The sequence below is a fragment of the Falco cherrug genome, chromosome 7 (assembly GCF_023634085.1).
Source record: "Falco cherrug isolate bFalChe1 chromosome 7, bFalChe1.pri, whole genome shotgun sequence".
Lineage (NCBI taxonomy): Eukaryota > Metazoa > Chordata > Aves > Falconiformes > Falconidae > Falco > Falco cherrug.
This window is the reverse complement of record NC_073703.1, coordinates 4,940,319-4,966,378: the sequence shown is the minus strand read 5'-3', so window position 1 is coordinate 4,966,378 and position 26,060 is coordinate 4,940,319. Positions and strand designations below refer to the sequence as shown.

The 26,060-nt window shown below is 41.6% G+C and overlaps 1 protein-coding gene across 7 annotated transcripts in view; it reads left to right on the top strand.

Moving 5' to 3' along the window:
* Nucleotides 1–3,543: 3,543 nt before the first annotated feature.
* Nucleotides 3,544–26,060, top strand: part of MAP2K5 (mitogen-activated protein kinase kinase 5) — a 141,080-nt gene continuing 118,563 nt past the window's right edge. For 5 of the 7 annotated variants that reach the window (XM_055715552.1, XM_055715550.1, XM_055715548.1 and 2 more), the window contains exons 1-5: nucleotides 3,544–3,798; nucleotides 11,528–11,576; nucleotides 16,846–16,913; nucleotides 21,784–21,853; nucleotides 25,473–25,513. In XM_055715552.1, coding sequence (XP_055571527.1) covers nucleotides 3,664–3,798; nucleotides 11,528–11,576; nucleotides 16,846–16,913; nucleotides 21,784–21,853; nucleotides 25,473–25,513 — 363 coding nt within the window. In that variant the 5' untranslated portion in view covers nucleotides 3,544–3,663. The remainder of the gene's footprint in view (nucleotides 3,799–11,527; nucleotides 11,577–16,845; nucleotides 16,914–21,783; nucleotides 21,854–25,472; nucleotides 25,514–26,060) is intronic. The other 2 variants (XM_055715547.1, XM_055715546.1) reach the window with 1 other exon arrangement.

Below are 26,060 nucleotides of genomic sequence, written 5' to 3'. Positions count from 1 at the left end.
TTGACCTACTTTTTTCATAAGCCTAAGGGAACTCAGTTTGCTGCACTCAGTGGCAATCTGAAGATGTGGGAAGAAAAAAATTGTGAATTTCACCATAATAACATTATTTTATCAACACAGAAAGTTATACATTAATCTCTTTGACAAAAAAAAGACATGAAAATGTATGCTACTAAAGTGATCAGGTGCCATTTTCTTTAGGAAATGAAGAGTTTGGCCTTTGTTATTTATAATACCTATCTAGAAACTGGTACAGGGAAGAAGCAGAGATGCTAAGCTGAATTTAGTGAACCAAGGATTGGCATTTAAATTCTGATTCCTCAGTCTGTTTTTTATACTGTATCTGAATTACATGTAATTACAGCACTGGTAATACAGTATTCCAAAACATTTTTTAATAGTTAACATGTTGAATAACATTTAGGACATGTAGTTAACATGTTAACTATTTAGTCTGTTACATGGTGAATGCATGCTATTCCTATGTCATAGCTGGGCAAATTCTAGCAGTAGTGATGTTAAGATTTCCCAGAAGTGCTCAGTAGGAGCTATAATGAAAACACAGGACTTTCTGAGTCTGTCCTCAGTTTCCTTCCTGTGCCTCATGTCCTTCTATCCAATGGTCTGAGCACAGGACTAGGGGAAATTAGTTTTGGGTCCTAATGGTGGTTCTAGTGCATTTCAAGTCCTGATAGGGCCCAGTGCAACTGGCATCGTTTACCTGCTTTTGTTTCCACTGAATATTTACTGTGGGTATATTGTAAGGGTTATTATAAAAATAGCATGTATGTAAATAAAAGCTGTGTAAAGAGCACTATGTGAGTTCAAAGCACTGCATTTTTTCACCTGCATCAGCCTGATCCACTCCTGAGACTGAGCTCACACATCCCCCCACCAATGACAAGGAAAACCTCATAGATACAGGTCCTGGAACAGGAATATTCACGAACAGGGCCAGGGGAGTTGGCTCTCTCTTTCCTTCCTCTTCTTTTTATGAAGTTTTGGTAGAGGGACTCAAAACTTAATTATGTGATGTCTGTGATACTGAAAAGATAGAAAATGAGTTGTGTTAGATAACTTCCTTTGCAGTGGGAATTAGAGAAGGAAACAAGTCATATAACTTCCTTACTTTTTGAGGGCCTTGCAAATTACCATGATAACCATGTTCCAGGCTATCAGTGGGGGGGCAGCATTTTTTCCATACCACTCACTGATACTCCTGTGAGATTCCGCATCACGGCAAATCTAATAATTTTAGTATTCTTCTGAGTCAGCATTCTGCTTTTCCTTGAAAACAAACATTTACGTTCTTTATGTGGCCATCTCCAGATCTCCTCTGTCCTCTCTAACGGCAATGGAAAGCAGCAGAGAGCAGTAGCAGACTGCAGTGAGACAGTTTTTCTTGCACTTGTAGCATAAAACCAGCCTGGAAGTCTGTGGCAGTGATGGGAGGATATTTCCCCAACACAAATAAAAATAGAGTTTATAGAAGTCATGAGCTTCACGATCCTGCTGTAATTAAAGAACTAAGATATTGTTTCTTTGCAGATTTTGAATGTTATTTCATTGTGGATAGACAATAACATTGGATACGTAATTCTAAATAGGAAATTATGCATATTTCTTGCTGACAGCGTGTCATCTGGATTTAGTGGAGAAAATAAGACTGCTTAATTATTTTTTTTATATGGCTTTCTGGAATTCTTGAACTTCCTGTGTCAGAAACCTTTTAAGAGGAGATACTTAGGGCAGTCAAATACTGAACTTTAAGAATATTTTATGATACATGTTAAAAAAATACCTGTGTTCTTGCTACACAGATTTTGCCCCAACATTGAGGAAAAATACAAAACCAGGTTTTGGTGAAGTTCTGTTCTCATAGCAGAAGTTCTCCAGGATGATAAAATAAATGTTAACTATCAAATATTGGTGTAGTTACGAGTGAAACGTTCTTAGGAACATGGGATTTAAAGAAATACGTGGCAAAACAAAACCCATACCAAGGAACATGTGCTTGATGTGCTGTACTTCTTAAGATATAAAAAACCTTGGAGTTTGATTACAGCTGCATCAACACAAATCAGACCAGAGGATTACGGTTATGATTAGCCCTGGAAAAGCTACATAATATTTATGCAAATTTGGCAAATTGAGTTGGTTTTCCCCATAGTCTTGTAAATGAAAAAGACATTTTAGAAAAATTGCAGTTCTATAGAAATTCTATGATTTTGTATCCTATTCTTTAAAATTTAATAGAAAATGAATCTGATTGAAATGAACCTGACTGAAAGGTATACAGGGACTGCAGGTAAAAGGTTCATTTGAACAGAAAGACGTCTGTGTGGGCAGCACCAATCCCTTAGATACTTAGGAGTTGGGGCTCTATTAATTTCTAGTGTAGGAACTAAATTATAAAGTTATTGAACAGAGAGAGAATTTCTCTCTGCTAATGGCCATTGAAAGGTCCTTTTTTTTCTAAAGCTCAAAGAAAGTACAATTCTAACATGAGGAAGCCTGATGTTTCAGGAATTAAATATACCTTCCATTTTCCCCCCCTCTAAATTGATAATATAACTCAAATTGCCCAGTTTTTCATATATGATAATGTGAGAGATTGTGATAAAACATACAGATCAATAGCCTACAATTGAGGTAGATGTTCTTCTCCCACTACAAAGAACCGGAAAGTTTTGTGCCGCAGAGCTGTGCGGAGCGGAGAGACATCCCTTCAACTTTTGTTGGGCAAAAAGCTGCTTGCTTTTAAAAGCTCAGTGTAGCATATCATGGCTTGCAGTTGCGGAGGTGACAAAGGTGTCGTGCCCATGTGCAGAGCCATTCTTTTCTGCTGCTGAGGACACTGGTTGTAAGCTTCTAACAAGGGTATTTTTTTTTCGTCAGAGCTGTGCTTTGAGACGCAGACTGCATTGTGAAACGGCCTGTTTTCAGAGGCGGTGCCGAACAGATGTGGAAAAACTCTCTGATGAAGGAGTTTTACCTGGACATCAGTGTGGGAGGTATTTAGCTGAGCGTTCTGTAATGTGGAACCAGGGCGAGGTTTGCGGTAGCTGTTGGCAGAGCTGCTGGCAGCATGGCGCTAGCGACGCCTGGACACCGCAGGCCCGCACCCAAGGGCCCACCTTACGGGTTTGCTTTGCTGGTGGGCACGAGGGCCTGCGGGCTGGGGGCTGCTGCAGGGGGTAACCCGAGGGCAAAAGCCCCCCCCCCCCCCCCCCCCCCGAGTTCCTCAGGAATAGCTGTCGCTGGGGCAGGCTCCCGCTCGATACTCTGAATTTCGAAGCACTGGGGACTTTCCACACTTTTTAATTAACGCGGGAGTCCGAACCAGACTCTTTTTGATTCGTTGTCTCAACAGTGTTGAAAGTAGAAGCATAACGGGGGGGGGGGGGGGGAATAATTTATATCGCTGCTGGCGCGGCTCACTGCCCGCTGCCCGGGCCGCTCAGCGCCTCCTCCCCGCAACATGGCGCCGCCTCCCCTTCCTCCTCCTCCAGCCTTCCCTCCTCCCGGCCGCTGCGTTTTGGTTCCGGGGCAGCGAGTCCTTCCTGCGGGCGAGGCGGGGCGGTGCAGCCTCGGCCCGGCCCGGTTCGGCTCGGCTCGGCAGCCCCGCGGCCCGCCGCAGCATGTGAGCCCGGCGGGGCGGGGATGCTCTGGCTGCTCTGCGGCCCCTCCCGCGCCATGGAGAGCCAGGCGCTGGTCATCCGCATCAAGATCCCCGACGGCGGGGCCGTGGACTGGACCGTGCACTCCGCGCCTCAGCTGCTCTTCAGGGACGTGCTGGTGAGTCCCGCCGGGGGCGGGGGGACGCGGTGCCGCCCCCGGGGTCTGCGGGCTGCCCCGGGGCGGGGGGGGGGGGGGGGGGGGGACTGGTAACAAAAATCCCCCCTGGAAGGCGAAAGGTGGTTTTGTGAGGCGGTTGGGTCTTTTTTTAAGGAATGGGCTTTTTGCTGCCTCGTGTCTGCGCCTGAAAGTTTTAGTGGGAAAGTGATTCTGGGGGAGGCTGAGGAAAATCCCAGCCCTGGGGCAGCGTCGGTGCCCTCCGGTGCTTTAGGGGGTCAGGGGGACCCGAGCAGTGGCCCCCAGCCCACCGAAGGGTCGGCTGCTCCGAGGGTCAGCGTGCGGGAGGGCCAGGCGCGCAGCGTGCCCGCGCCTCTGCGCCCCGGCGTGCCGGGGGGGCACCGGGCATCACTGCGGGGGTTGTTCGGGAGTTTGGGCATCGGTGCCTCCCTGGCTGGGGCACGGGCACCGTGCGCTCTGCACGCGGGCTCGAGCTGCCCTTGCTTGCGACGATCTTGCCTGGTTTTCTGCCTTGGGTCTGCTGTGTCACCTTTGCCCTGAACAGCCCTCAACCCCTGCCTGCGTTATTGTCGCTGCTTCTGCACATCAAGTCTACAAGGATCCTCCGTTTACTCAGAAGTGGTAGCGGATATCTATCCCACTTACCATTTCTTCTCAGTTGCACCCTTAGCCCAAAGAAAAGCTTAATCGTTGCATGCAGCTCACGCTTACTTACTCCAGCGTGCCTTGATCTTCCTACGTAACACATCACTGCCAGAGACTCCATGTGCCACTAGTTCTCTAAAGAAAAATCTTTCCATACCACAGATCATGTGCATACTTGATTTCTTCTGTTGTTATAAATGTTGGAGAGAGATTCTGCAAATTTCTTGAAATGTGCTGCATTTTACTGAGAAGACACACGGGAATTAAGGGGTTGATTTGATGCAAAATGTTCGACGTGGGGCCTGTGGAAGATTGCAGAGGTCACTGGAGTGGATGGCTCCAGATGTTCCAGGTTTCATTCTTCCTAACATTTAGCATTATCCAAGACTTTCTATAGATGGAGGAGAGGGAGCAGAACTTTTGATGGATCGGTGCCATTTTTGCGAGGGGTAGTTTCCCCTTGGAGATTGCTGTGCGTTTCTAGCAGTTACACAGCAAGCTTGAGACAACCCACCCTACCCTTCAGAGACAAGTGGTGCAAAGCTGGGCCAGGTTTACTCCACATTCTGCTTCACGTTTCCTAGGGGTTTTTTTCCAAATAAAGTGATGACGCTTGGACTGTCCTTTGGCATTTTAGAATTATTGGAAATTTAAGTTTGGTTGTATTTCTTAAAAGTAGAGAAATGTTGCCAGGTTGAAGGCATGGCTTTAGAAAACCATTTTGCTTCTTAGTTTTCACCCTTGTTGCTTCAGTGTAAAAGCAGCTGGGGGTGTGTGTGCCTTAAAATTGAACTGTGTAGTCTGTTTAACAAGTAGATTGAAGAAAGTGCCATTGAAATTTAAACTGTGTATGCAGTAGGAACCGGAGCCTATGGTTTACTACAGGGGTGCTGACCCTACAGCTGCTCTAGGAGTTTTTGTTTGGGACAGCAGTGAGGTATGGGACCTGTATCTAAAGCCAGAGAAGGCTTCAGGCAGCACAGCTGTAACTCAGTGGTTGGACCATATCTTACCTGTGAGGCTCTGCACCTGCAGTTTCTGTTGTAGCTCCAACAGTTGCTCCATCAGGTTGCTGCTGGGTTCAATGGATGCCTTTTCGACCTGAAGGTAAAATGAACTTGTGTGATCAGCTGTGATACAATACTAAAAGTAAGCATGCCTTTTGGAGCCAGCTCTCAAACAAGCTGAAGTACTGTAGTACAGTTGTTGGAGTACCTCAGATAGGCTGTACCTGTATTGATTTATTAGTTTTATCAGGGCAAAGTACTGAACTCGGATCTAGAGTGAGATGCCCTGCTGCAAGTTTGAGTAATTTGCTCCAGCATGCTGAGGAGGGAGCCTGACAGAGCCCTTGACATCTGAAGTGCTTCTAAGAGTCATTATGGTCAATGCGCAACAGCAGGACCTTGAGGAGCAACCAAAATCACTGACACCTGCAGTAACCTCCAGTCATGTAGAAGTGATGCTTTCTGAGAGCTGTGGCCACGCTTAAGTGTGAAAGGGAGGAGAACGTGTGAGGCAAGTCTTCAGCTTGGCATGTCTCAGGACTCAGTTTTTCACTGCTCATGTTTAGGGAGGCAGTTACGTAGGGGATCTGTTATAGAATCAGCATGACAAATCAAGACAGAAGGACTGTGATATAACGGATCATACAGAGCATTCTACCTGCCGCTGGATGGGCAGTTCCTGTGATCAGCAAGCCTCGAGTTTGCTCACACAAATCATCCCCGCTCAAAGACCAAGAACTGCAGGTGGGCTTGGCTAATGCAACGCTCATCTTGTTCTGCATTGCTGTTGAAGTCACTGAGAAAAGGGGTTTCTAATTCTTCCCCCTCCTCACCCAATTTTGATGCCCATCTTGTTTGTTTACAGCTGTCTAGTACATCTTCTGGACTTCGTAAAATGTATTTTTCTGGTTATGAGCAGGTTGAGCTTCCTGCTTCATAGGTGGTAGTTTCTCCAACCAGCAGGTGATGGTGGAGCATGACAAGACCATACGTTGCTGATTTTCTTACAAAATCTCAGTTTTTGCTGTTACGCTCACGTTGGTGATCATTGATGTTCTTCACAAATTTCTGTGACGTTTGTGTAGGAAGGTCTGTGTGTTGAGGCAGCCATGAAACCTTTGGTGATGTCCCGTGCCTGTGCTGTTGGCACTTCTGCGCCAGCAGGCACAGCTGCTGAGGTGGGGTGCGTGCCGGTACACAGTTGTTTCATGTAGCCCAGCAGAGCACTCTGGAGAACTGCGCCAGGTGGGTGGCTGTGCGTGCTCTTGGCTCCCCTACATGGTGCAGGTTGAGATGACTGTTAACAGTATTTTTGAGAAGATGCGGCTGCTACAGATCACCTGTGGGTTGCTTCACCCAGCTTCTCTGCAGGTGCAGGTCTGTCTCTGGCCTTCTGCACACTGAATTATTTCTACATATTGATAGAAGAATATGAACGGTTCCTGGGTTGAAATGTCCCAGCTCTTTGTCAAGTGGAAGTGGACAGGTGTCTGCATCGGGTCACTTCTGCGTCGGTGATGATAATTTTCAGTTACCCACTGTTAGGCTGTTGCATTGATGGTAGGGGTGACAGCAATACCTCTGTCCTACCTGGAAGTGTTGGGTTATGTATGGTGAGTCAGTAGGTGGTGACACATCTCTTGTCATCAGTGGAAATCTTAGATGTGGGGATGACGGATGTTATGACAGTGTCAGTTGGGAGTGCATCTGTGCAGTAGTACCGTTTGATGATTGTTGTTTTCATGTCAAAAACCCTCTCTTGTGGACTGTGAAATCTTAAGGAGTTTGATAAGGTCCGAACTGTCTCGAGGCCCTCATTTGTCTAACTGATTGTGTTTCAGGATGTGCCATCACAGGACACGCGTGCCTAATTTGTCTGGTCACTACAGAAATTAAATGAAGTAAGGCTCCGTACACTAAAGTGTGGTAGATCTGGCACCACACGTAGCTGGGGAGGAGCCCCAAGTGTCGTGGGGACAGCAGGAGTAGGGCTGACCCAGTCTTCTGCTGTCCTTCAGCCTTCCCTGTAATTTCCACTCACCTGGTAGGCAGTTACAGAGGGCTTATTTGTTAAGAGTATCAATTAAAGTTAATGTGGAGAACTGAGATGTTCCCTGCTAAGGTAAATGACTGAATAGTAATAATCCAGTCAGACCCCACTGTTTCCCTTATTGTCCACGTCTCTCTAAATTGAAGATACAGGACTGCAAGGTACCCCTTTCTTCTCAGCTCCTGCTGTGTGGGGAACAATCAAGATATGAATAATCCCTGTAGTTTGCCCTGTTTAGTACTGATCTGGCTCTGTGTGGTGCTGTCCAGAGCACAGCAGGCTCCAGCCTGCTCTGTGTACCTGCAGTCCAAGTGGTTTTGTGGGAAGTACTATCTTGCCTTGAACTGTAGAAGCACGTTTGCTAGCCAGTTCCAAAACCCAAGTGCGTAGCCCCAGGTCTCTAGCATCAGTGGGAACTAGGGGCTTGGGGGAGCCTGGAATTACCTGTGTAGTAAGGCTGTTGTTCCTCCTAAGGTAGGTCCCATGGTCCGCTTTTTATTAAGAAAGCCCCATAAAATTGTCTTTGAGAACAGAAAGATATTTTTTTTTTAACCTGATTTTTGTTAATTTAGCATCCTAGAAGTGTGTACAGCCTCATGAATACAAATGAGTGTAGCCTCGCAGCATTTCAGTCTGGCATGCAAGAGTATTTCCATCTTCCTTTTTCAGAGAAGAAGCTGCAGTAGAGTCACCAAATATCCTGTCCATAGCCATAGAATAATCTGTTGGAGTCAGATGCTCAGTGCAATGCCTTACACACTAAATGACATGTTTCTTAATTTTCAGCTGCTCTAATACTGTCTCTTGGAGGAGCCTTTGAAGGTACTAAACTGTGTAGAAGGTATTCCAACCTGAAAGCCTGATAGCTGCAGGTTGACGCTGGTGGTGGTTGGCCTTGATGCGGTAGGACGGTACCTGACCCATGGAAGTGGCAATGCTTGTATGCTTTAGGTTAGGCATTTGCTTGATTACTTTCCTAAACAAAGGTGCTAAGAGCTGTTCTTCATGATGTCACTTTAAATATGTTCTGTGTATATCAGCTTTGCAGACCTGTAAGTTACCAGTAAATAGATTTATTTTAAAGGCACCACTAAATGAATTACAATAAGCTTATTTTTTTCATCAGGCTGTCTGGATTCGTTTTCCCCCTGTCACTGGAGTATTTAAGCACTTGGTGTTAATTCAGGATAACTTCATGATGTTGTACTGAGATAAAACAAGTTTTAACTGAAGCAGCAGTGAGGGCCATGGTTTCAATATTTACGCTGTCATTTAAAGCAGTGTTTTCACATTTTCTGCTTTCTCGCCTGAGAGATAAGTGCTCCACAGCTCTTCTAGAGAGCAGATTTGATGGAGTTCTTGTTTCAGCTGCTGTTCCCTGATTTTTCTCCTTGTTGTTAGAAGCTTTTCAGTTCTGTAAGATGGAATAGAAGCTATCATGTATGTGAGCCCACTTGAACCACGTCCACAAGTTGTAGTATATTATTGTTTGTGACCTCTGTTGTGATAGTAGAAAACCATCACACACACATAATCTGTTGAAATTTAGAGTAATCCTTTAAGCTTGGGTCGCTGGGAGGTCTGCTGAATGTTTGAGGATGGAAGTCTTATGTAACTGATGAAAATACTACCATAACAACAGAGTAATGGTGTAATTCCGCCCCCACCACACCCCCCCTCTCTGCAAGGCTAGTTTTTCTCAGATGTGTTGGTTTCATAGAAATACTGAAAGTTGATCGGAGCAAAGTTTTTTGTGGCAGTTGGTAGGGTTTTCAACTATTTATTTAGTATAAGGCAGTTACGGTGTGTAGTTCAAAAATTCATGTACTTGGTTATTACTCATTTTAAAGAAGTCCTGATATATAGAACAAGTTATTCTGAGAATGTGTACGTACATATAAAAAAGATCTGTTATCACTGTTTTAGTGCTGTCACAGCTTTGGGAGTCTTGGAGCTTTCCTAGCAGACATTTGAAGCTGTTGGAACCGTCCTCGAGTGCCATCCTTACACATCTCTTAAATATGGTTTTTAAATACCCCAGAGCTAGGGTCCTTTTCTGATAACAATTTTAAAATCCCTTTCATGGAAGCATCTGTGTGCCCACATAAGAACTTTTTACAAGTGGCTTAATTCTAACACAATTAAAGTGTTTTTGCTGAGGAATTTTCGACGTTTAAATGGATTTAGAAATAATTAGTTAACAGCACAGTCTTCTGTTTAGGTAAGACTTTACAGCTTGGCTGGCTTTTGACAGAGGGCTGACAGCTGTCAAACCCTGTAGAAGTATTTAAATGGGAGAATTTTTGTTAACATGACAATGTTTTGGGTTAGGGGTTTGGTTTTTTCCTTTTTTTTGCTCCACAAATTTACAATCTCCATAATTAAGCAAGCTGTATTGCAAATCTTTTGTATACAGTTAATAGTTTAAATTACATACTATTGATTTATTTTAACATTTAAAATGAGAAGGCAACATGAGAAAGTTTTAGAAATACTATTTGCTTCGGTTAAGCTCTGTGGAAATCTTCAGGTTGCTTGGCCGCTTTCTCATTGTATTGTGTCTCTTTAACATTGCACAGAATGTTTCATTTCCGATGTTTAGACTAAATGAAAAAATAGAGAAATCAAAAGTGACAAGACAGTGATCGCTAAAGCTTTGATATGGGGAGAGAAGGGGTGCTTAGCACCCCGAGATGCTCACAGGGTATGTACTACCATAAATATTGTTGTTCATTAATTTCTAATCACTTCGTGACACTGTCAGTGGAGAGATGGCGTGACATGAGAAATCAGGCAGCAGGAAGGAAAAAGCCATGCTGTGCATTTATGCCGTGCCCTGACATGACATATTGCAGCCTCACAAAGGCTGACAACAGCACATGCACTGGGAGGCCAGGATGACTTCAGTCTGAGCAGCTATTTTTCACTGAATTTTGAGTAAATGCTGTATGTAAAGGCTAAAAAAAAATAATTCAAAAATGTTCTCGGTTTAGTTTAGTTGTAGAGGAAAGACTTGTATTAGCAAAAAATAACAGAGAGATGTAACACTTGGATATTTTTGGTATATTCTGTGATGGGCTTGTGTAGGCGAGTTGCACATCCCTTAGGAAAGGGATTGCGTGGTATTGTCGTAACGGCGAGGCTGGAGGTTGCCTTCCAGGTTGGTGCGTTCACTTCTTCGGGTATTTTAGCCTTACTTCCTTCAGGGCAGCCGATGTATTTGCATCCCTCTACCAAGTTTTGAAGAAGTTTAAATTCTAATTAAGAATGACTAAGAGCCCTCCAAACTTTCTGGCTTGCGTGGAGTGGAGAGCATCTTGAGACGCAGCACTGCTTTGCGAGGCAGCAGCAGGCAGCTTGACGTGGCTGCTGGGTCCCACCGCTTTCCCGGGCAGTTGTGGAGTGAAAGCAACAAAAAATTTGTTCAGGCTCACAGCTACTGTTTTAATTCATGATGGCAGCCCTAAACCCATTCAGAGCTGTCTGTTACCCAGTTGTTCCTGAGCTGCAGGCAGGGCAGGAGATGGAGCTGTGTGATGAGGTTACGTTGCAGTGGGAGAGAGGACCAGGGCAGTTTTTCGGAAGCAAAGAGGAGGAATCAGGGTGATATAAGCAGGACTGAGAGAGAAAACGTGCTTTCTTAAGTAAAAAAGCCATTCATAAACCTCTTTTTATGACTGCGATGAGTTAGATGTACATTTTTCTATAACCTACAGACAAAATCGATTCTTTAAACTGCAAGAACAGACCACACTGACTTGTTTGCAATTATGATTGAGTTATTTGAAAAGAAAACAGTTTTCCTCAAGGTAACGTGGCGATGAAGACGAGTGCTGTGGCTTGTACTGATTTGTGTTGTGTGCTAAAAAGTTTGTAATTTTGGGGCAGTGGTGAGTAGCAGGTCTTTAAGTCTACAGCGTGCAGCTGGGGAGTCATTAAGATGATTTAGAGTAAATCATCTCAGGCATTTCCCATTTGATATATTAGCTAATTCTTCTTTATATTTTAGGATGTCATCGGTCAAGTTTTGCCAGATGCAACGACAACAGCATTTGAGTGTAAGTATGACTTGTATAAACTGTCTCCTTTGTCACATTATAGGGCTGTCATTTATTTAAATAAATAATGTTTACGTTCATTATATGTTACGGTTAAACATTTATGCATTAATGCAAGTTTAATGATGATACTGAACTAAGCAATATTTTATTATTTAATCACATCTTGAATGAGCATATTTCTACAATATAGCTTTAATTACCAGCATGACCTTACCGTGCTCTTACTCCTCACTGCAATTATATTGCTGGAATTAAATGAAAAGTATAAAGTACCTGTAGGTCTTAAGTTTAAAATTTTAATCCTCCATTGGAAGAAACCAAAAGAGCAGCAGCCTTTACAGAAATACGGTACAACATACGGACTTTGTACCAAATATAGCAGCGTTAGAAATTAATGTTTCCTTTCACTGGAACAAATGTCTGTTTTTTGCTGGAAGGACTGCTGCGTTTTTATTTTTTCCTTTTTTCCTTCTGCTGGGCTGAAGCTAAATACAACATCTTCTCTGTCTCCTGTGCAAGAGCAGGAGGTGTCAGTAGTTATTCAGCTTCAGCTCCTGGAAGAGGTATGAGAGCTGCAGGAAAATGACACCTGGGTAGACTTGGGCAGCAGTAATAACTTCTGAAAGGCCATGTGCGTCTGGTTGAGAAGCTGGGAAAAACAGCTTCTGTGTAGGGTCTGAGAAAGCTGTCTGTTGGCGTTGTCAGTCAGGACACTTGCACCTCATGAAGGTGGTTGTATGATGCATTGGCTGAGTTAGGAAAGCTCTCGGTGAATATTTTAGTGCAGATTCAGGCCTATATCTGCAATTATCTATTTCAGCTCTATTCTTTGAAGCCTGTTCTTATTTTATGAGCGATACCAGGGGTTTTTTCCTGTCTGGAGAGCAATAAGCTACAAAGGGGAGTCAAACAGCTGTGTCTTAGGGGGTAAGATACTGAGCTAGAGTTTCCGTCCAAGTGAAGAGAGCTCCTGCTATTCCCTTTTAATGTTTATTATTATTATTTTTTTCTATGTAAATCTGTGTTTTCCTTTGATAGAGATGAAATAGCAAGAGAGAGCTGGAGGGGATTAGAAGTGTTAGATGAGTAAGGTAGTGATGCTGAAGGTGAGAGAACAGTTACAAGAAGATAGGACCTGGCCTTGCGTTCTTATTAGCATTTCTCCCCTTTTTAGAGCTTTATGGATAATTCTGTGTGTAGATAATCAAAGGAAATATTGTTCTATGGTTCTTCAAGTACTGTTTAGTGCTTTTAATCTTTCTTTTCATATGCTTGTGTTTTCCCCTCCTAAACCGCCAGAAACCTGAAAATGGAGATTATAAGTGTTATTTCTCTGTAGCCTCGATATTTCTTCTGCCTTGCTTTTTAAAACAAGACTTTCTACAGAGACCTGAGCAAAATCAGGCTTCAGACCTTGCCATTATTTTTTTTTATGATATGTTAATATTTCTTTTGCATACCTCCCACATCACACATTAGCTTTGTTTGAACTTCATGCACCAGTAGCAGTCGCTGCAATCAGGGCAGTAGCCCATATTAATGGTACCATGTGTAGAACTTTCCTCGAAATACTTATTTCATTGTGTCTTCTAACATCTGCTTCTGTGCTTTCAGTTCATGTCTCTAGTCTGTCATTTACATCTGCACAAAACCATTTCCCCTGCCATTTAACTGGCATCTAAAATATGTTATGTATATTGATGTGCGATTTTTCTGGTTACTTTTTCCATATCAAATGCCTAGATTTTACCAGCTTAAGCTTCGTTCTCACCTGCTTCATTGCTTCTTCGGATGTGGATAATTGCCATCCAGTGCAGGCTCCTCTACTGTTTGTTTAGTTATTGTTATCTACAGCGTACCATCCATTGCGGCTCCTACCTGGGGCTGCACTTCTCCTACTGTTGGACCTTTATGTGGATTTCACTGTTGTATTACACATCGCTAAAAATAAAATCACTAACAACATATGGCCTGTTATGATCCTTTTATCCAAACTCTGCCATTTTGTATATTTGTGACACACTGCAGATTTTGTGAAGATTGCTTCATAATATTTGTTTACCATCTGCTGCACTCTATTTGGTATCTTGTGAGGATTTCTTCCTCCATTTTAAGTGACATTAGCAAAATCCAGCCAGTACGTAGGATTTTTTGGTTCTACTTTTGCTTCCCTAATGTGCTGGAAAATCGTATTGCTGTGCTCTAGGCAAGCAGAGAAGCCTGGAAATCTTTCTGAACCCATGTGTCACATTGAGCTAGTTTTTGGGCTGTGCCCACTTAAATGTCATGGTAGGGTGGCAAAGGATCTCTGCACAGATATGAGATGTATTTGCTTCTGGGTTTACTCTTTACAAGCATTGCCTGGCTCTTTTAGATTTGGCTTTTTTAATGCCAGGTAACATTTTCTGCCTTTTCATCAACGTGTTTTTCATTTATTCCCTTTGTACCACCATTAGGAATTTTGCAGTTCTGAGAACCTTGGAGTTAATTTCTTAATCATTGAAAATGAATGTTGTGTGATTGTTACAAATGTCTTGCAAGTGGACTGTAAGAATTTTCCACTTTTTTTTTTTTTTCGTGGTCCCAGCTCAGTCTGTTCCCTCAAGCCAGGCCTGTTTAACAGCTTCTGTCTCCATGTATTCATCTCCCTCTGTCATATGTTTCCCCTCCTCTGCGTTTTACTCTGATCCCTTCTTGTTGATGCATGGCGTGCATTGTGTTCACTATTCCAACAGCTGCTTCTTCAGCCTTTCTTACTCTGTTACACACTGCGACTAGGACTTGGGCTTTGGCCAGGTAGCAGTTTTACAACTCCTCCTCCTTTCTGCCTAAAATGTTTCCAGGCAAGGAAGCATTCAGTTTCAACTCACTAACTCTTCTTAATCTTTTCATCATTCATGGCTTGCTGCAGGCTGGTAACCCTAGCAAGCAGTTTTAGCAATTTGGCAGTTCAGCAGTTAAATTTCCATGAGACAAGGCTCTTGTAGGACATAGCTGTGCTGTCTAGTTCCTCCTCTTCCAGCTTCCAGGTTTCCAGTGTCCCACAGCTCTCTGCCAGTACATTTTTCAAGTGTAATTCTGAGGTTTTTGTGTTACTTTTTTTCCTTTCTTACCTGTCTCATGTTGTTTTGCTCTGTCTTCTGCATTGCTTTGCTCTTTCCTTGTTAGAGCCTCAGAATTACCTGCTAGGTTTTCAGAGGCAAAATGAGCAAACTCCTTTTTTCGGGTAATTTTGATTTGTTGACTTCAGATCTCTTCCCAGATTCTTGTATGTAACTAGGAGCAAGAGTGAGTATTCATCCAGGGACATAATGGCACTTTTTATGTTGATGTGATATGCAGGGGCTGTGATTGCAGAGAGCTCCTGTCTCACCGATTTAGAGCACATCTGTAGAGATGGGGACGGACAGGCAGACTGCCCCAGCCTCTGCTCTGGTCCCAAAGCCATGTAAATGCACTTGCTCATCTCCATGTCCTCACCCTTTGGTATTTAACAGGTGTTTGTAATATGGGGGGGGTGGGGGTGGTGGTGTTGCTTCTTGGTTTCCCAGTGCAGGTTAGCTTGGGCAGAGTGCTTTTCTTTTGTAGCCGTATGGCTTTCTGACCGGCTTGCTTGCAGCTTGGAGCCTGAGCAGAATTGTTCTGGTCTGTCTGTCCTCATGTGTGTGTACGTGTCCTGACACAGTGAGCTCCATCAGCTTTCAGGCAGAGGTGGGTGTCTCAGGCCTTTTAAATATCCCAACTGAAATGGGCCTTCATGGCTGAAATTCCCCACAGTAAATGTTTTCTGGCCAAAAAAGTGTGCAAATTTGACAGCTGTTCTTTGGTATCAGTTTGATGTTTCTTGTTTTATTTTCAAAGAACTTCCTGTCCAAAGGGAAAAAAAAAATGTAACACTGGGCTGTATACCAATGGGCTTTGCTTTTGGGTTTTTTCGTTTGTTTTTAATAAGTATCTATACAAGATACTTAATTTGCAGCAGGCAAAAATTGGAGACAGATCATTAACCCCTCCCTTCTCCCCCAAAGCTAGAGCAATAAAAATAAATTAACGTTTTCTAACTGATTTGGAGGGGAGGGGTCTTTCCATTCCTCTGGTGACTGGTGCAGGTCTCCCGTCGGTGAGAGTGTATGAGCTTTTCATGAGGACTGGTGCAGGAGTGGACAGGGTGGACACTGCTCCCATCGGAGTGAAGGAACAGCATGGGGTGTCTCAGCGACTGCTGCGTGGGATGTTGGAGCGTGTTGTTGCACCAGCTGGTGCTAATGGGGGGGGATTGAGCCCCCCTGGTAAATCTGCACCTGCTGAATCCCGCCATATGTCTTTGGAAAGTCTATTCCTCCTTCAGATCTTCATATTAATAATTCTTTCTGAATGCTTTGCTCTGCTGGAGCCTTTCCGAATCTCGCTCCCTTTCCTCTGGTTCTGTCTCTACAGCAGCCTCTTCCCTTTCGCCAGACATGCCTTTTCTGCGCGATTGTGGCGGTGCCTGAGCCATCGTCGCGAAACCGTGATCTCCTGATGCTGCTGCTCCTGCCTTCTGCTTCCCCTTTGCCCACAGTTGCACTATGAACAAAAACTCAACTGGTTTTGCTCGTTCACGAACTTTATCTAAATTTCTCTGTATAAACACTGCAGATGTGTGTCCACTTAGAAGTTACCATTTTTAAGTCAGTGTTGCTGTGTCATGAAGAAGCAGAGATGCCCATGCATTTCTAACGGGCATGGGGGCACAGGGGTGGGAGGAACCTGACACAGGGCAGGTGGGTTGAGGTGGGGTTGACAGTAAGACCAGAAGTTTTTAGTGGGAGGAAGAGGAAGACCTTTTATTATTATTATTATTATTTTAATTTCTAGTAATTCTGATGAAAGAAGCTGCCAAAACTTAAATCCATCTGGGAGGATAGAAGCACACTTGGAAACTTGACTTTCTGTTTGCTTAGTACCTTGACGGGTTTCAGCAAGGGGAATTGCAGCCTGTGTAAAGTGTTTGGCTTCTGGAGAGATTCTGGCAGTAAAATCTGTTGAGACCAAAGTTTTGAGCACTTTGTTCATGCCCCCTTTTTAGATGTAATTCTGGTCTTTGTTAATTAATGTTTGGAGTGGTTAAACATTATTATTTAAGAGTATCTTGTTACTTGTGTAGTTGGCTTATACATTCTTAGTATTTTTGTTTGCTTCTAAACGTCCAAGTAAAAACCTTACATACTAAAATTGTAAATATCCCTCTCCCATTGTTCATGAATGTAATACATTTCTTTGTTAGATGAAGATGAGGATGGTGATCGGATTACAGTCAGAAGCGATGAAGAAATGAAAGCCATGCTATCCTATGTAGGTATAGTACAACGAATGCTGGTATTTTCCATGTTGATCAGTTTCTGTATTTTTGTTTCTATCAAAGTGTTAAGGTAAGCTGGAGTGTTCCCAGTACAATATTCCTGTATTAAGTTCAGAGCGTGATATTCCTGTGTTAAGCATAGGTGTTTGAAAACTGTATCACATGAGATATATGGACATGCTTGACTTTAAAAACAAAAAAAAAAGACTTGTACACTTACTGATCATATCATAAACATTAAGAATAATGCATCTTAATGACTTTTGCATTAGGTATAGTGCAGGCTAAATGGACTATCAATTTCTTGTATTTTTTATGCAGTACTTAAAGTAACGGCTCATTAAAAATGAACCCCTGGGCTCTAAAAATTTTTCAAAATCTACTTTCATCTGGTGACTGTTTCACCCCTCCTAACAGAAGAGTTTCATTGTAGCTGCAGGCTCAGTATTCATAGAGGATTTAAAGATGTATTTTCTCTTTCTTAATACGAGATATATGTGTCTGTGTTTGCCTTTATATACATAGATGTGTGTAAAATCTATCTAGATACCTATAAATATAAAATCTGTCTACAGAAATAAAGTATGCAGTTACTTATTGAAACAAAACAATTTGAATGTAGCTTCAGTGTATCTTTCATGTTGTAGATGTAAGTGAAAAAATATCATTTAACATTTCCTGTCAAATGCAGTCAATAAGCAAGAAAATGACAAATGGGTATTCTTTCTCTAAGCCGGATGGACTGCAAGTTCCTTTTAAAGTGCACTTCTCGCAATAGTAATGGCCTTAACTTGGACCATGCCAGACACAAGCTCTGTTTAGTACCATTTGTAGATGGTTTTGGTGGGACTTAGTGACTTGGTTCAGTCCTCGTCCTCAGTTCCCTGTTGCAGAGGAAGCAGAGCAGGGACACGCTTGGATCACCTACTTCTTGCCTGAGTCTCTGCTTAATGGATCCCTCTTGGGCACATGTTCTCTGGGTTTTTTTTGGTTTTTTTTTTGCAAAACGATGTTGTTTCATTGTTGTGAACTTAGCACGTAAATACATCAAATGATCAATGTTTCCTATGAAGGGGGTTCTTGTTTTCTAGGTGCCAGGGAGGCTTCCCCACTGAAATTCTGGTCCTTTTGATATCTGCAGAGGTCGTGCTATTTCTTGCCTGGTGAAGGCTGGGTGGGCGCTGGTTGACTGGAAGTCTGTTAGCAGACCCTGGTCCAAAGAGACTTTAGTTGTTGCCTATGACTTAATCCTGGGGTGAAAGAAGTGCAGGTTCCAGATGCTGGTGATTGATCTCTGTGAAACTCAAGGGATTTATTAAATAAACCCCCCTCATGTGCAGGTTTGGTTTGTCTTTTTTTCCAGAGGAGATGAAACCATTGTATTACAAGTTTGATATTAAAGAGCATTATGACAGTTGTGTGAAAGAAAGGAAGAAAATCCTTGCTGCAGTCAAGGGGGTTTTGTGCTTGTTTGAGGGGGTGTTCTGGTCTTTTGTTTCATACAGCTAGATCACTGGTGGTGCTTCCCCACCTTGTGTTTCTTGATTATTTTTTTTTTCCTTATAAAATGTCTGCCATTTTTACTGTCAAACTGGAAAACTTGAATTTTCCTGGCACAGTCTTAAGATTAATCATGCCTTTGTAAGGTCATCTTTTTGCTATGCTTCCAAGCTTACTGTTAAAGTTTCAGTACATTAGAGTTATGATTGCTCAAGTCTCTGCTTTCCCTTAAAAATTATGGGATGTCTGTAAATGACTTCTTTCCACTTCAGCAGCTTTTCTTCTCTGAAAATTTTCCCTTTAGCTTTAAACGAGTTTTCTATTTGAGTGTTGCATTCATGGCTTAACTTTGTGACATCCTATAGGTGTCATTTTGGGATATGTTTATAAGAAAACAAATGTCCTTAGCCTACAAGAAAAGGAATGAACCTACTGTAAGCTTGAAGAATGTACCAGGGGAGAAAACCACTCATTTTTGAGTGTTTTCAGGCCTGCAACAAATATTTGGAGGACTGGACAGCTGCTCACATATTTCTAGGAATTTTGACATGGAACAGTTAGCCTCCAGTTCTACTAGTATTCTGCAAAATGAAAGTGGAGGGTTTTCTTTCAGTTTAAGAACAAAAAAATAATTCCCTGAGAATACAGATCTCTTCCATGCAAGTATGACACTAATTGCAGAAGATGTTTTGAGTCATGCAGGACCTTTTATCTTTAGGTTCTTTGGTTTCTGAACTAGACAGTAAGTGATTTTAGGCAGTTCTGGAATTGTTTTATGTATGCAGAAATACCTTATATTATGCCTGTGCAAATATTGTGGAATGGTAAATAAGATTGTTTTCCTGTTGTGCATTGCAGTTAATTAAAGACGGACACTGAGTAGCAGTGGAGTTGCACTTTAACTGTTGTCTTGTAATGGTATAAAAAGGCAGTAATTTTTTTGACAGCCACTGATTGGAAAGTTGCTTGCAGCTTTCTGAAAGCAAGGGATACATGCTCTGGATCAATAACTGGCAAATTTTCCATTAAAAAGAATACCTGAACAATGTTCCAAATAGCCACTGGCATCTTAATTTTCCATGGAAACCTCAAATGCTCATGTGTGGAGGACAAGTCATTTTCAGACAATTTTTCCAGACTACTTGTTAACAGTTATTGCTGTCCCAAAAGGTTGACAGCTTACATGATTGATATTTCATTTACTTGTCATCGCTGTTTGAGTAATGGAGAGGGCCATGTTTTTTTCTCGCTTTCCTCCTCTATGTTGTTTCTTTTTTACTTTTTGGTAGGAAACAGTCTCATGTATGTTTATTTTAGTTCATTATTCTAGAGAGTATGTCATATATATTTATACCGTGTATATGTATGTCTTCAGGTCATAGAATGCCACTACTAAAACGGTAAGAAAAAAGTTTGTTTTCTTAAGCAATTTTGGCCCCCAGTGGAGCAGGAGATTCTTTCACAGCTCCATAACTACTAGTACTGGTGACAGCTTTCTTTTGAAGGGATTTGGGGATGTGGGGGAGGATTTGGCATGTTACTTGTGACCCCCCTGATACAAAATAAGTCTGTGGAGTAGTCCTGACCCCTGAAAAACCTCGAGTGTTTCAAAAGAGAGGGCTTTTATAATGAATAGCTTTGCTCTGTGTAAGCACGGTGGAAGCATTTGTCACACAGTTATTTAAGACGTGGATTTATATGTTTGTCTACTAATATGAGCAAGATGCCTCCCTCAAAAATCTTGTGGTGAGATTTTAATAAGGGAAATGCTTTTAGCAGCAGGCATCGTGTTAGATGTACACGCAGGAGGCGGAACTCCATGGATCCTTAAACCCTCAGGAATTTTCTTCATAACAGCTCTTTTAACGAAAAGGAAGTTTCTTCCTGTTTTTGACATGTATGTGAGAAACAGAAGCACTGAAAAGCTTCTGCATGTAAATTGTCTTTTGTGTCCATCTAACATTTGCTACTGTAGTTCATGTTTAATCCCATTGTAAGAGGAAAGAAAAATGTTTTGTAACGGTAGGTAGTAAACTTTTGTCTTTTTGAAGTTGCGTAAGTAAAAACACTTGCATTGTGGGAAACCATTGGTGTGAGTGAAATACATGTGTTTGATTCCACAGAGACTTAGAATTTTTTTCCTTGTTGACATCCATTCTTGCCAGTTTGAGTAATAGTATCACAGAACGCTGGTAACAGTGACATGCTGAAGTCTTAGACCACACTCGGCTGGTGAGAATTAGCATGAAAGTCAGTGGAGCTACACTGATTTATGCTATGAAGATCTGGCCCACAGCCAGCGTGTTTGCTTCAAAGATGTTTGGTGATTGCAAAAGAAATGTGCTTTGTGATGTGCTTTCAATATTCAACACATTGTGATAAGAGATGTGTGGGTTATAGAAAGTAAACTCACAGCAAGGTCTGTCTCCCGCCTTGGGATTGTCTGGTTGTGATGTTACATGTCCCGTCTGGTGAGTGTTCACCCCTCCTCAGGTGAGGGCCTATTAAAAAAGGCTAATAAAGATTTGAATTTGTTCAATCCAAATGTTTATGTCTTCATTTAATGCCACTCCTTATCCTCATCCTTGTGTCACTTCTCAGGCTTCCTCATACCACATTTTCTGTCTTCTTGGCTCTTGATGTTCTCATGTACTTGCTCGCTTCTTGCCCATTCTTCGCCTGTCTTTATTGATAAACTTCCCCCCGCACCCAGATCACTCCTAGTGGGTTCCTTCGGAGTCTGAGGTCTCACTATGTCTGCAGTGGCTTTCTAGTAATTCTGTTTTGCATACCCTACTGTGCATTAATTTTGTACGCTAAGGGAATGCACGACACCTCTGCTTATAAGGGATGTGACCCCAGCTACCCTGACTATCCCTCATCACTACCAATTTGTGGATAATTTCCAGATTTTTTCTCCTTTGGAGTCTTACTAATTGCACCTTTTTGTTTGTTTGGTTGGTTTTTGTTTTGGTTTTTTTTGTTACTGTATTTACAGCATTTCTTTGTTTCCACATTTGACTTGTTTTCCTGGCTTCATCAGGTGTGGCAACTGCTATATTTGCTGTCAATGTTTCATTTGCTCCCTCTTCTGAGGTATTCCTAGGTTTCAAGTGGGCCTGAAAATTGCATAGTTGAGCCACTAAGAGATCCCTTTGCTGGGTATCGCAGCCCCTTGGTTGTGTTCCTTCCATGCCAGTTTGTTGTGTGAACATTGCAAACAGTAAGAAAGCATTCTAGTGGCTGATATGTACTGTGGCAATTTAAAGAAAAATAAAAATACATTGAATTAAACAATCTTAAGCGTGCTCTTACTACTTTTCATACGTTACTGAGTAATCTCTTTCTTTAATCTCTTTGCAGTATTACTCCACTGTAATGGAACAGCAAGTAAATGGACAGTTAATAGAGCCTCTCCAGATATATCCAAGAGGTAATGCTTAACAAATTCTAATCAACAATGATGATATCAGTAAACTGTTTCATCAACGGTTATGTTTTTGGGAGGTTTAAATGCACATAACATGATGTTTACCTCTTAATTTGGATGGAAGAATTCATTATTGTGGGGAGTGTAGAGAAAACTGCATTTATTGCATATAAAATAGCTAATTTACTGGAGTAAATTAGACTAACAAGAGTCAGTTTGCATAGTACATATTTAAGTACATTTGAAAAACCCATTGGTGATGGTTCTGCATGTATTCAAACCCAAGCAGATGAATAACTTAAGTTTTGGATACTTATGAAAATTGAGCTTTGTTAAGGTCTTCTAATATCATTAATCGGTGTAACAGACTTTGGGAATGTGAATGTCATTGTTCATTTTGAAAACAGGAATGTCTGTCACAGAGGCTCCATCCGTGACATATTTTATTTGAGATTTGGGCACTTAGCAGCAGTATCAAAATGATCACAAGTACTTTAATAGTTCTTCTGAACAGGGAAAGATGTAATCAATTATGTGGGCTGAGGCAATTAAAAAATAGGTCATCTACATCCTGAACAAAAATCCGTAGGCAGCTAGTTAGGTTTTTGGGAACGCAGTGCTCTTTTTGAACTCAAATAATGGTTAAAAAAAGACGAATACATTACATAATTCCGCTGATTCATTCAGATGCTCTCGGTATCCAGTCTTTGAATCTCTTGATTCTTAATTGATGAAACAGATAAGGCTTAAATTCTCCAAGTAAATCTCCCAGCAATAAATTAATTGAAATAATTAAAAATTAAACTCTTCTCACTTAACTGATATTACACAAATAATCATACTATGAGTTTCCCAATTAAACATTCTAGACTTCCATTACTTACAACTCTCTGAAGTTTGAATTGGGCAATTAACAAAAGCCTTCTCAAACACATGCTAATAAGGTCTCAAAAGGAGGGTGGGTTTCCTGATAGTTCAGTACTCCTATGGAAAAGAGACTTGAATTCAAAGGGAATACGGAGGTTTATTTTTTTTTAGGGCTTAGGCTAGCAGGTCTGGTTGGGGGGGGTGGGGGGGGGTGGGGGTGCTGGGTATTTGAGCTGCGGGGCTCCAGAGAAATCAGCGGTCCAGACGTGTTCTCGTGAAGACGAGTTCCAGGACAGCCGTGAAGAGGGGAGCTGTCTTCTGCCTCTTCCCAGGCTGGGATGTGGGTGTCTCAGCCTTTCTTCTGAACCTCTTTCTGTAGAAGGTGTTTAATTACTTCCTGACAGGCGCTGTCTAAAACCACTGACCACCACTTGGAAGAAATGAAATGCTGGGCTTTCACGTGGCTTAGAGAAACTGATACAGTGGGTGATCCTAGTAGGTGGGGAACCCTTGCTGTAAATGCAAGGCAATTAGATGTATTTCCCCTTAAGCAAACGGTTCAAGGAAGTTGTGACAGGAGGTGCTTAGTAGCTGGTAGGCTGGAGTGTTCAAAGGGACGTTTTGAGATTACAAATCAGGCTTAATATTCTTGTAGATTCTGCTTTTGGGTTGTTCCTGAAGAGCCAGCCAAGTAGATTCCTACTCCTGCTGTTGTCTCCTTTTACTGTTTGCTTTACATCTAAGGATAATCTTTGACTGTACAGGTTCAGAATTCATCTCCGTGCTGCTGAGCTTACGATCCCCATGTATTACCTTCACATTTTCACTGTTGGCTCAACTACATGCATGTCTGCTGGGTATTGCCTCATAGGTGGCTCACCACTGCTCCAAATTGCTTCAGAGCTGAGTTGCTGTTTCATCTTTCCAAATCACCTTCTTAAAACATCTGTTCTTTCTAGGTTACAGCTTTAAAGCCACTGCACTCCCTCATACCCAGACAGCCTCTAAGTTCTGCTGCTGCTCTTCTGCGGTATTGAACAAAATGTGCTTTCCTGCATATGGGTTTTTTTTTTTTTCTGTCGTGTTGTCCCGCCTCTCTAACAAACGTCCCAAATTTTGTTAGCACAAGCGATTTTCTTTCATGCCCTTTTGGCCACATCTCTCTACATACTGCAGTTTAAAGCCCCAGCAGTAACATGAGCTTTTCTGCCTGTAATTGAAGGTGCTTTCTTTTTAAGAGCTTTCTTTGCAAGCCCAATCTTCCTTTGAGTCCTCTTCCCTTGCTGCCCCTCTTACTTCGAGGAAGCCCCCCAGCTGCTGTCTCCAGCGAACTTCTGGAAAGTCATGTCTTCCATAAAGCCTGCCAGTAGCATATATTCCTGTGCCATCCTGTGCTGCCTTGGCTATACTGTATTCACTTCCTAATTTAAAAGTCTTTAAGGGGAACAAAGATCCATTTTTTAAAGAAATGCATTGTTACTGTCCAGGTAGTAAGAGCCAGAGTTCTTTTTTTATACTGAAAATTAACTCTGTGTATTCATATACATAAACAGAGTGTGTGTGAATACATGCACACATATAGAGATATGTATCTCCTGTCTGTTATATATATCCCATCTGTGGAATGCAAAGTGAATATACCATTCAAATATGTCTCATTAAAAATACTATTCTTTTAGTATCTTGTTAAAAATGTTTATTTTAATCTATTAGAAAAAATAATACCCTGATGTATTTTAGAGTAGCTTGTTGTTTTTAATGCCCACAGTATCATAATATTTTTCTTCTTTAAGATACACGTGGTAATTTCTAATGTCATTTAAAGGCACATGGTCTGGCCCTAACTGATGTGTTTAATAACTATCATCTGTGTCCTTCTGACTAATAAATAGTTCTGTTTCCTGCTGTCAAAAAATGAAGTGAAACGCATGTGCATCAGAGAAAGAGAAAAATCAAATTCATCCCTCCTCAGACAATCAATCAAAAGTGACAGGCCCTTTAACATACAATTTGTAGGGCACTGTAGTTTTAAAATGGGAACTGTCTGTAACATGTAGCTAGAAGCCTTTGTGGCTTTAACATTTGACAAAAGCACGTCCACCAAATGGAAGAACAAGGCAATATACAGTTTGAGAGACTTCAGGAAAATACTTTCTTCTCAAGCAGCATGTCCCTCTGTAAACCTAGACGTCGTAATAAGATGCCACATTTGTTCATCTGTGTCCAAAATGTGGCATTTTGTATTGTGTTTATCCAGTATTTGGTTTCCTGAGACTCATTGCTGTTGCCCCTGACATGTTTTTTCCACGTTTAAAGCAAACTGTCTGCATTTGACAATATGACTAATTCATGATGTGTGGCAGCTGATTCCTTTAAGATACATCTTACAAATATTTCTGTTAAATGCCAGAAAAAATACAGCATGTGAAAATATAGTGACATAAGATTTTAATTTGAATTACAAAAAGAATCTGATAATTTAAGCCAACAGTTCTCTTGATTTTTTGATGTGTTTTAAGCAGAAATTAGAATTTATATTACATGGTGTCAGAAAGCTCTTAGCATTTATAAATGCTCACTCCTGCAAGTTAAAAATCCTGGTTCATAATTCCCACTCTGGGTCTTGTGAGGCACTTTTCAATCATTTCTCTCTGCTAATTTTGGTGTCACCCTCATTTCTTTTTAAAAGATTCATTTTGAGCAAATTTGTAAATGGCCCTGATGTGTTCTACAATTTAGTCAATTACTGTTTCAGCCTGCAAGCCTCCTGGGAAACGGAACATACATGGCCTGAAGGTACGAATTTCAATAATTGTTTCAGTAAAGTTAGATGGATTTGTAATGCTGTGTTCCACTTATTGAAATGTCAAATAAAACTGCACTTTCTTGCGCTCTGACAAGCAGATTTTTATTTATTTATTTTATTATTTTTTTTTTTGGTGAGGGTGGGAGAAGTATTCATCTGCTGGGTGTTGGCTGCGATATCTTTGTGTACAGTTTTATTAAAAATGGAATTGCCTTTCCTTTTGTTTTTAACCTCTGTTAATAAGGTTCCTAAATTCTAATATTCAGTTTATCAACTGATGTCTGCTACTACTTCAAAGAGTATAAAAAAAACCCCACCATATTCGTTTGATTTCAGTAATTTATCTAAGTGTGGAAAGCACTGCAATGGTATTCTTCTAGGTTGTTTGATTCATTCAGATGTGCTTATTGCTTCTGTAATCATACTCATGTTGAAATGCAGAGATGAAGATTGTGTTAAATGATTGCTTGGTGTTTAAAATGAGGATAAATGGTGGACATACCATCTCTTTTTCTGTATTATTTAACTAAGCGTTTA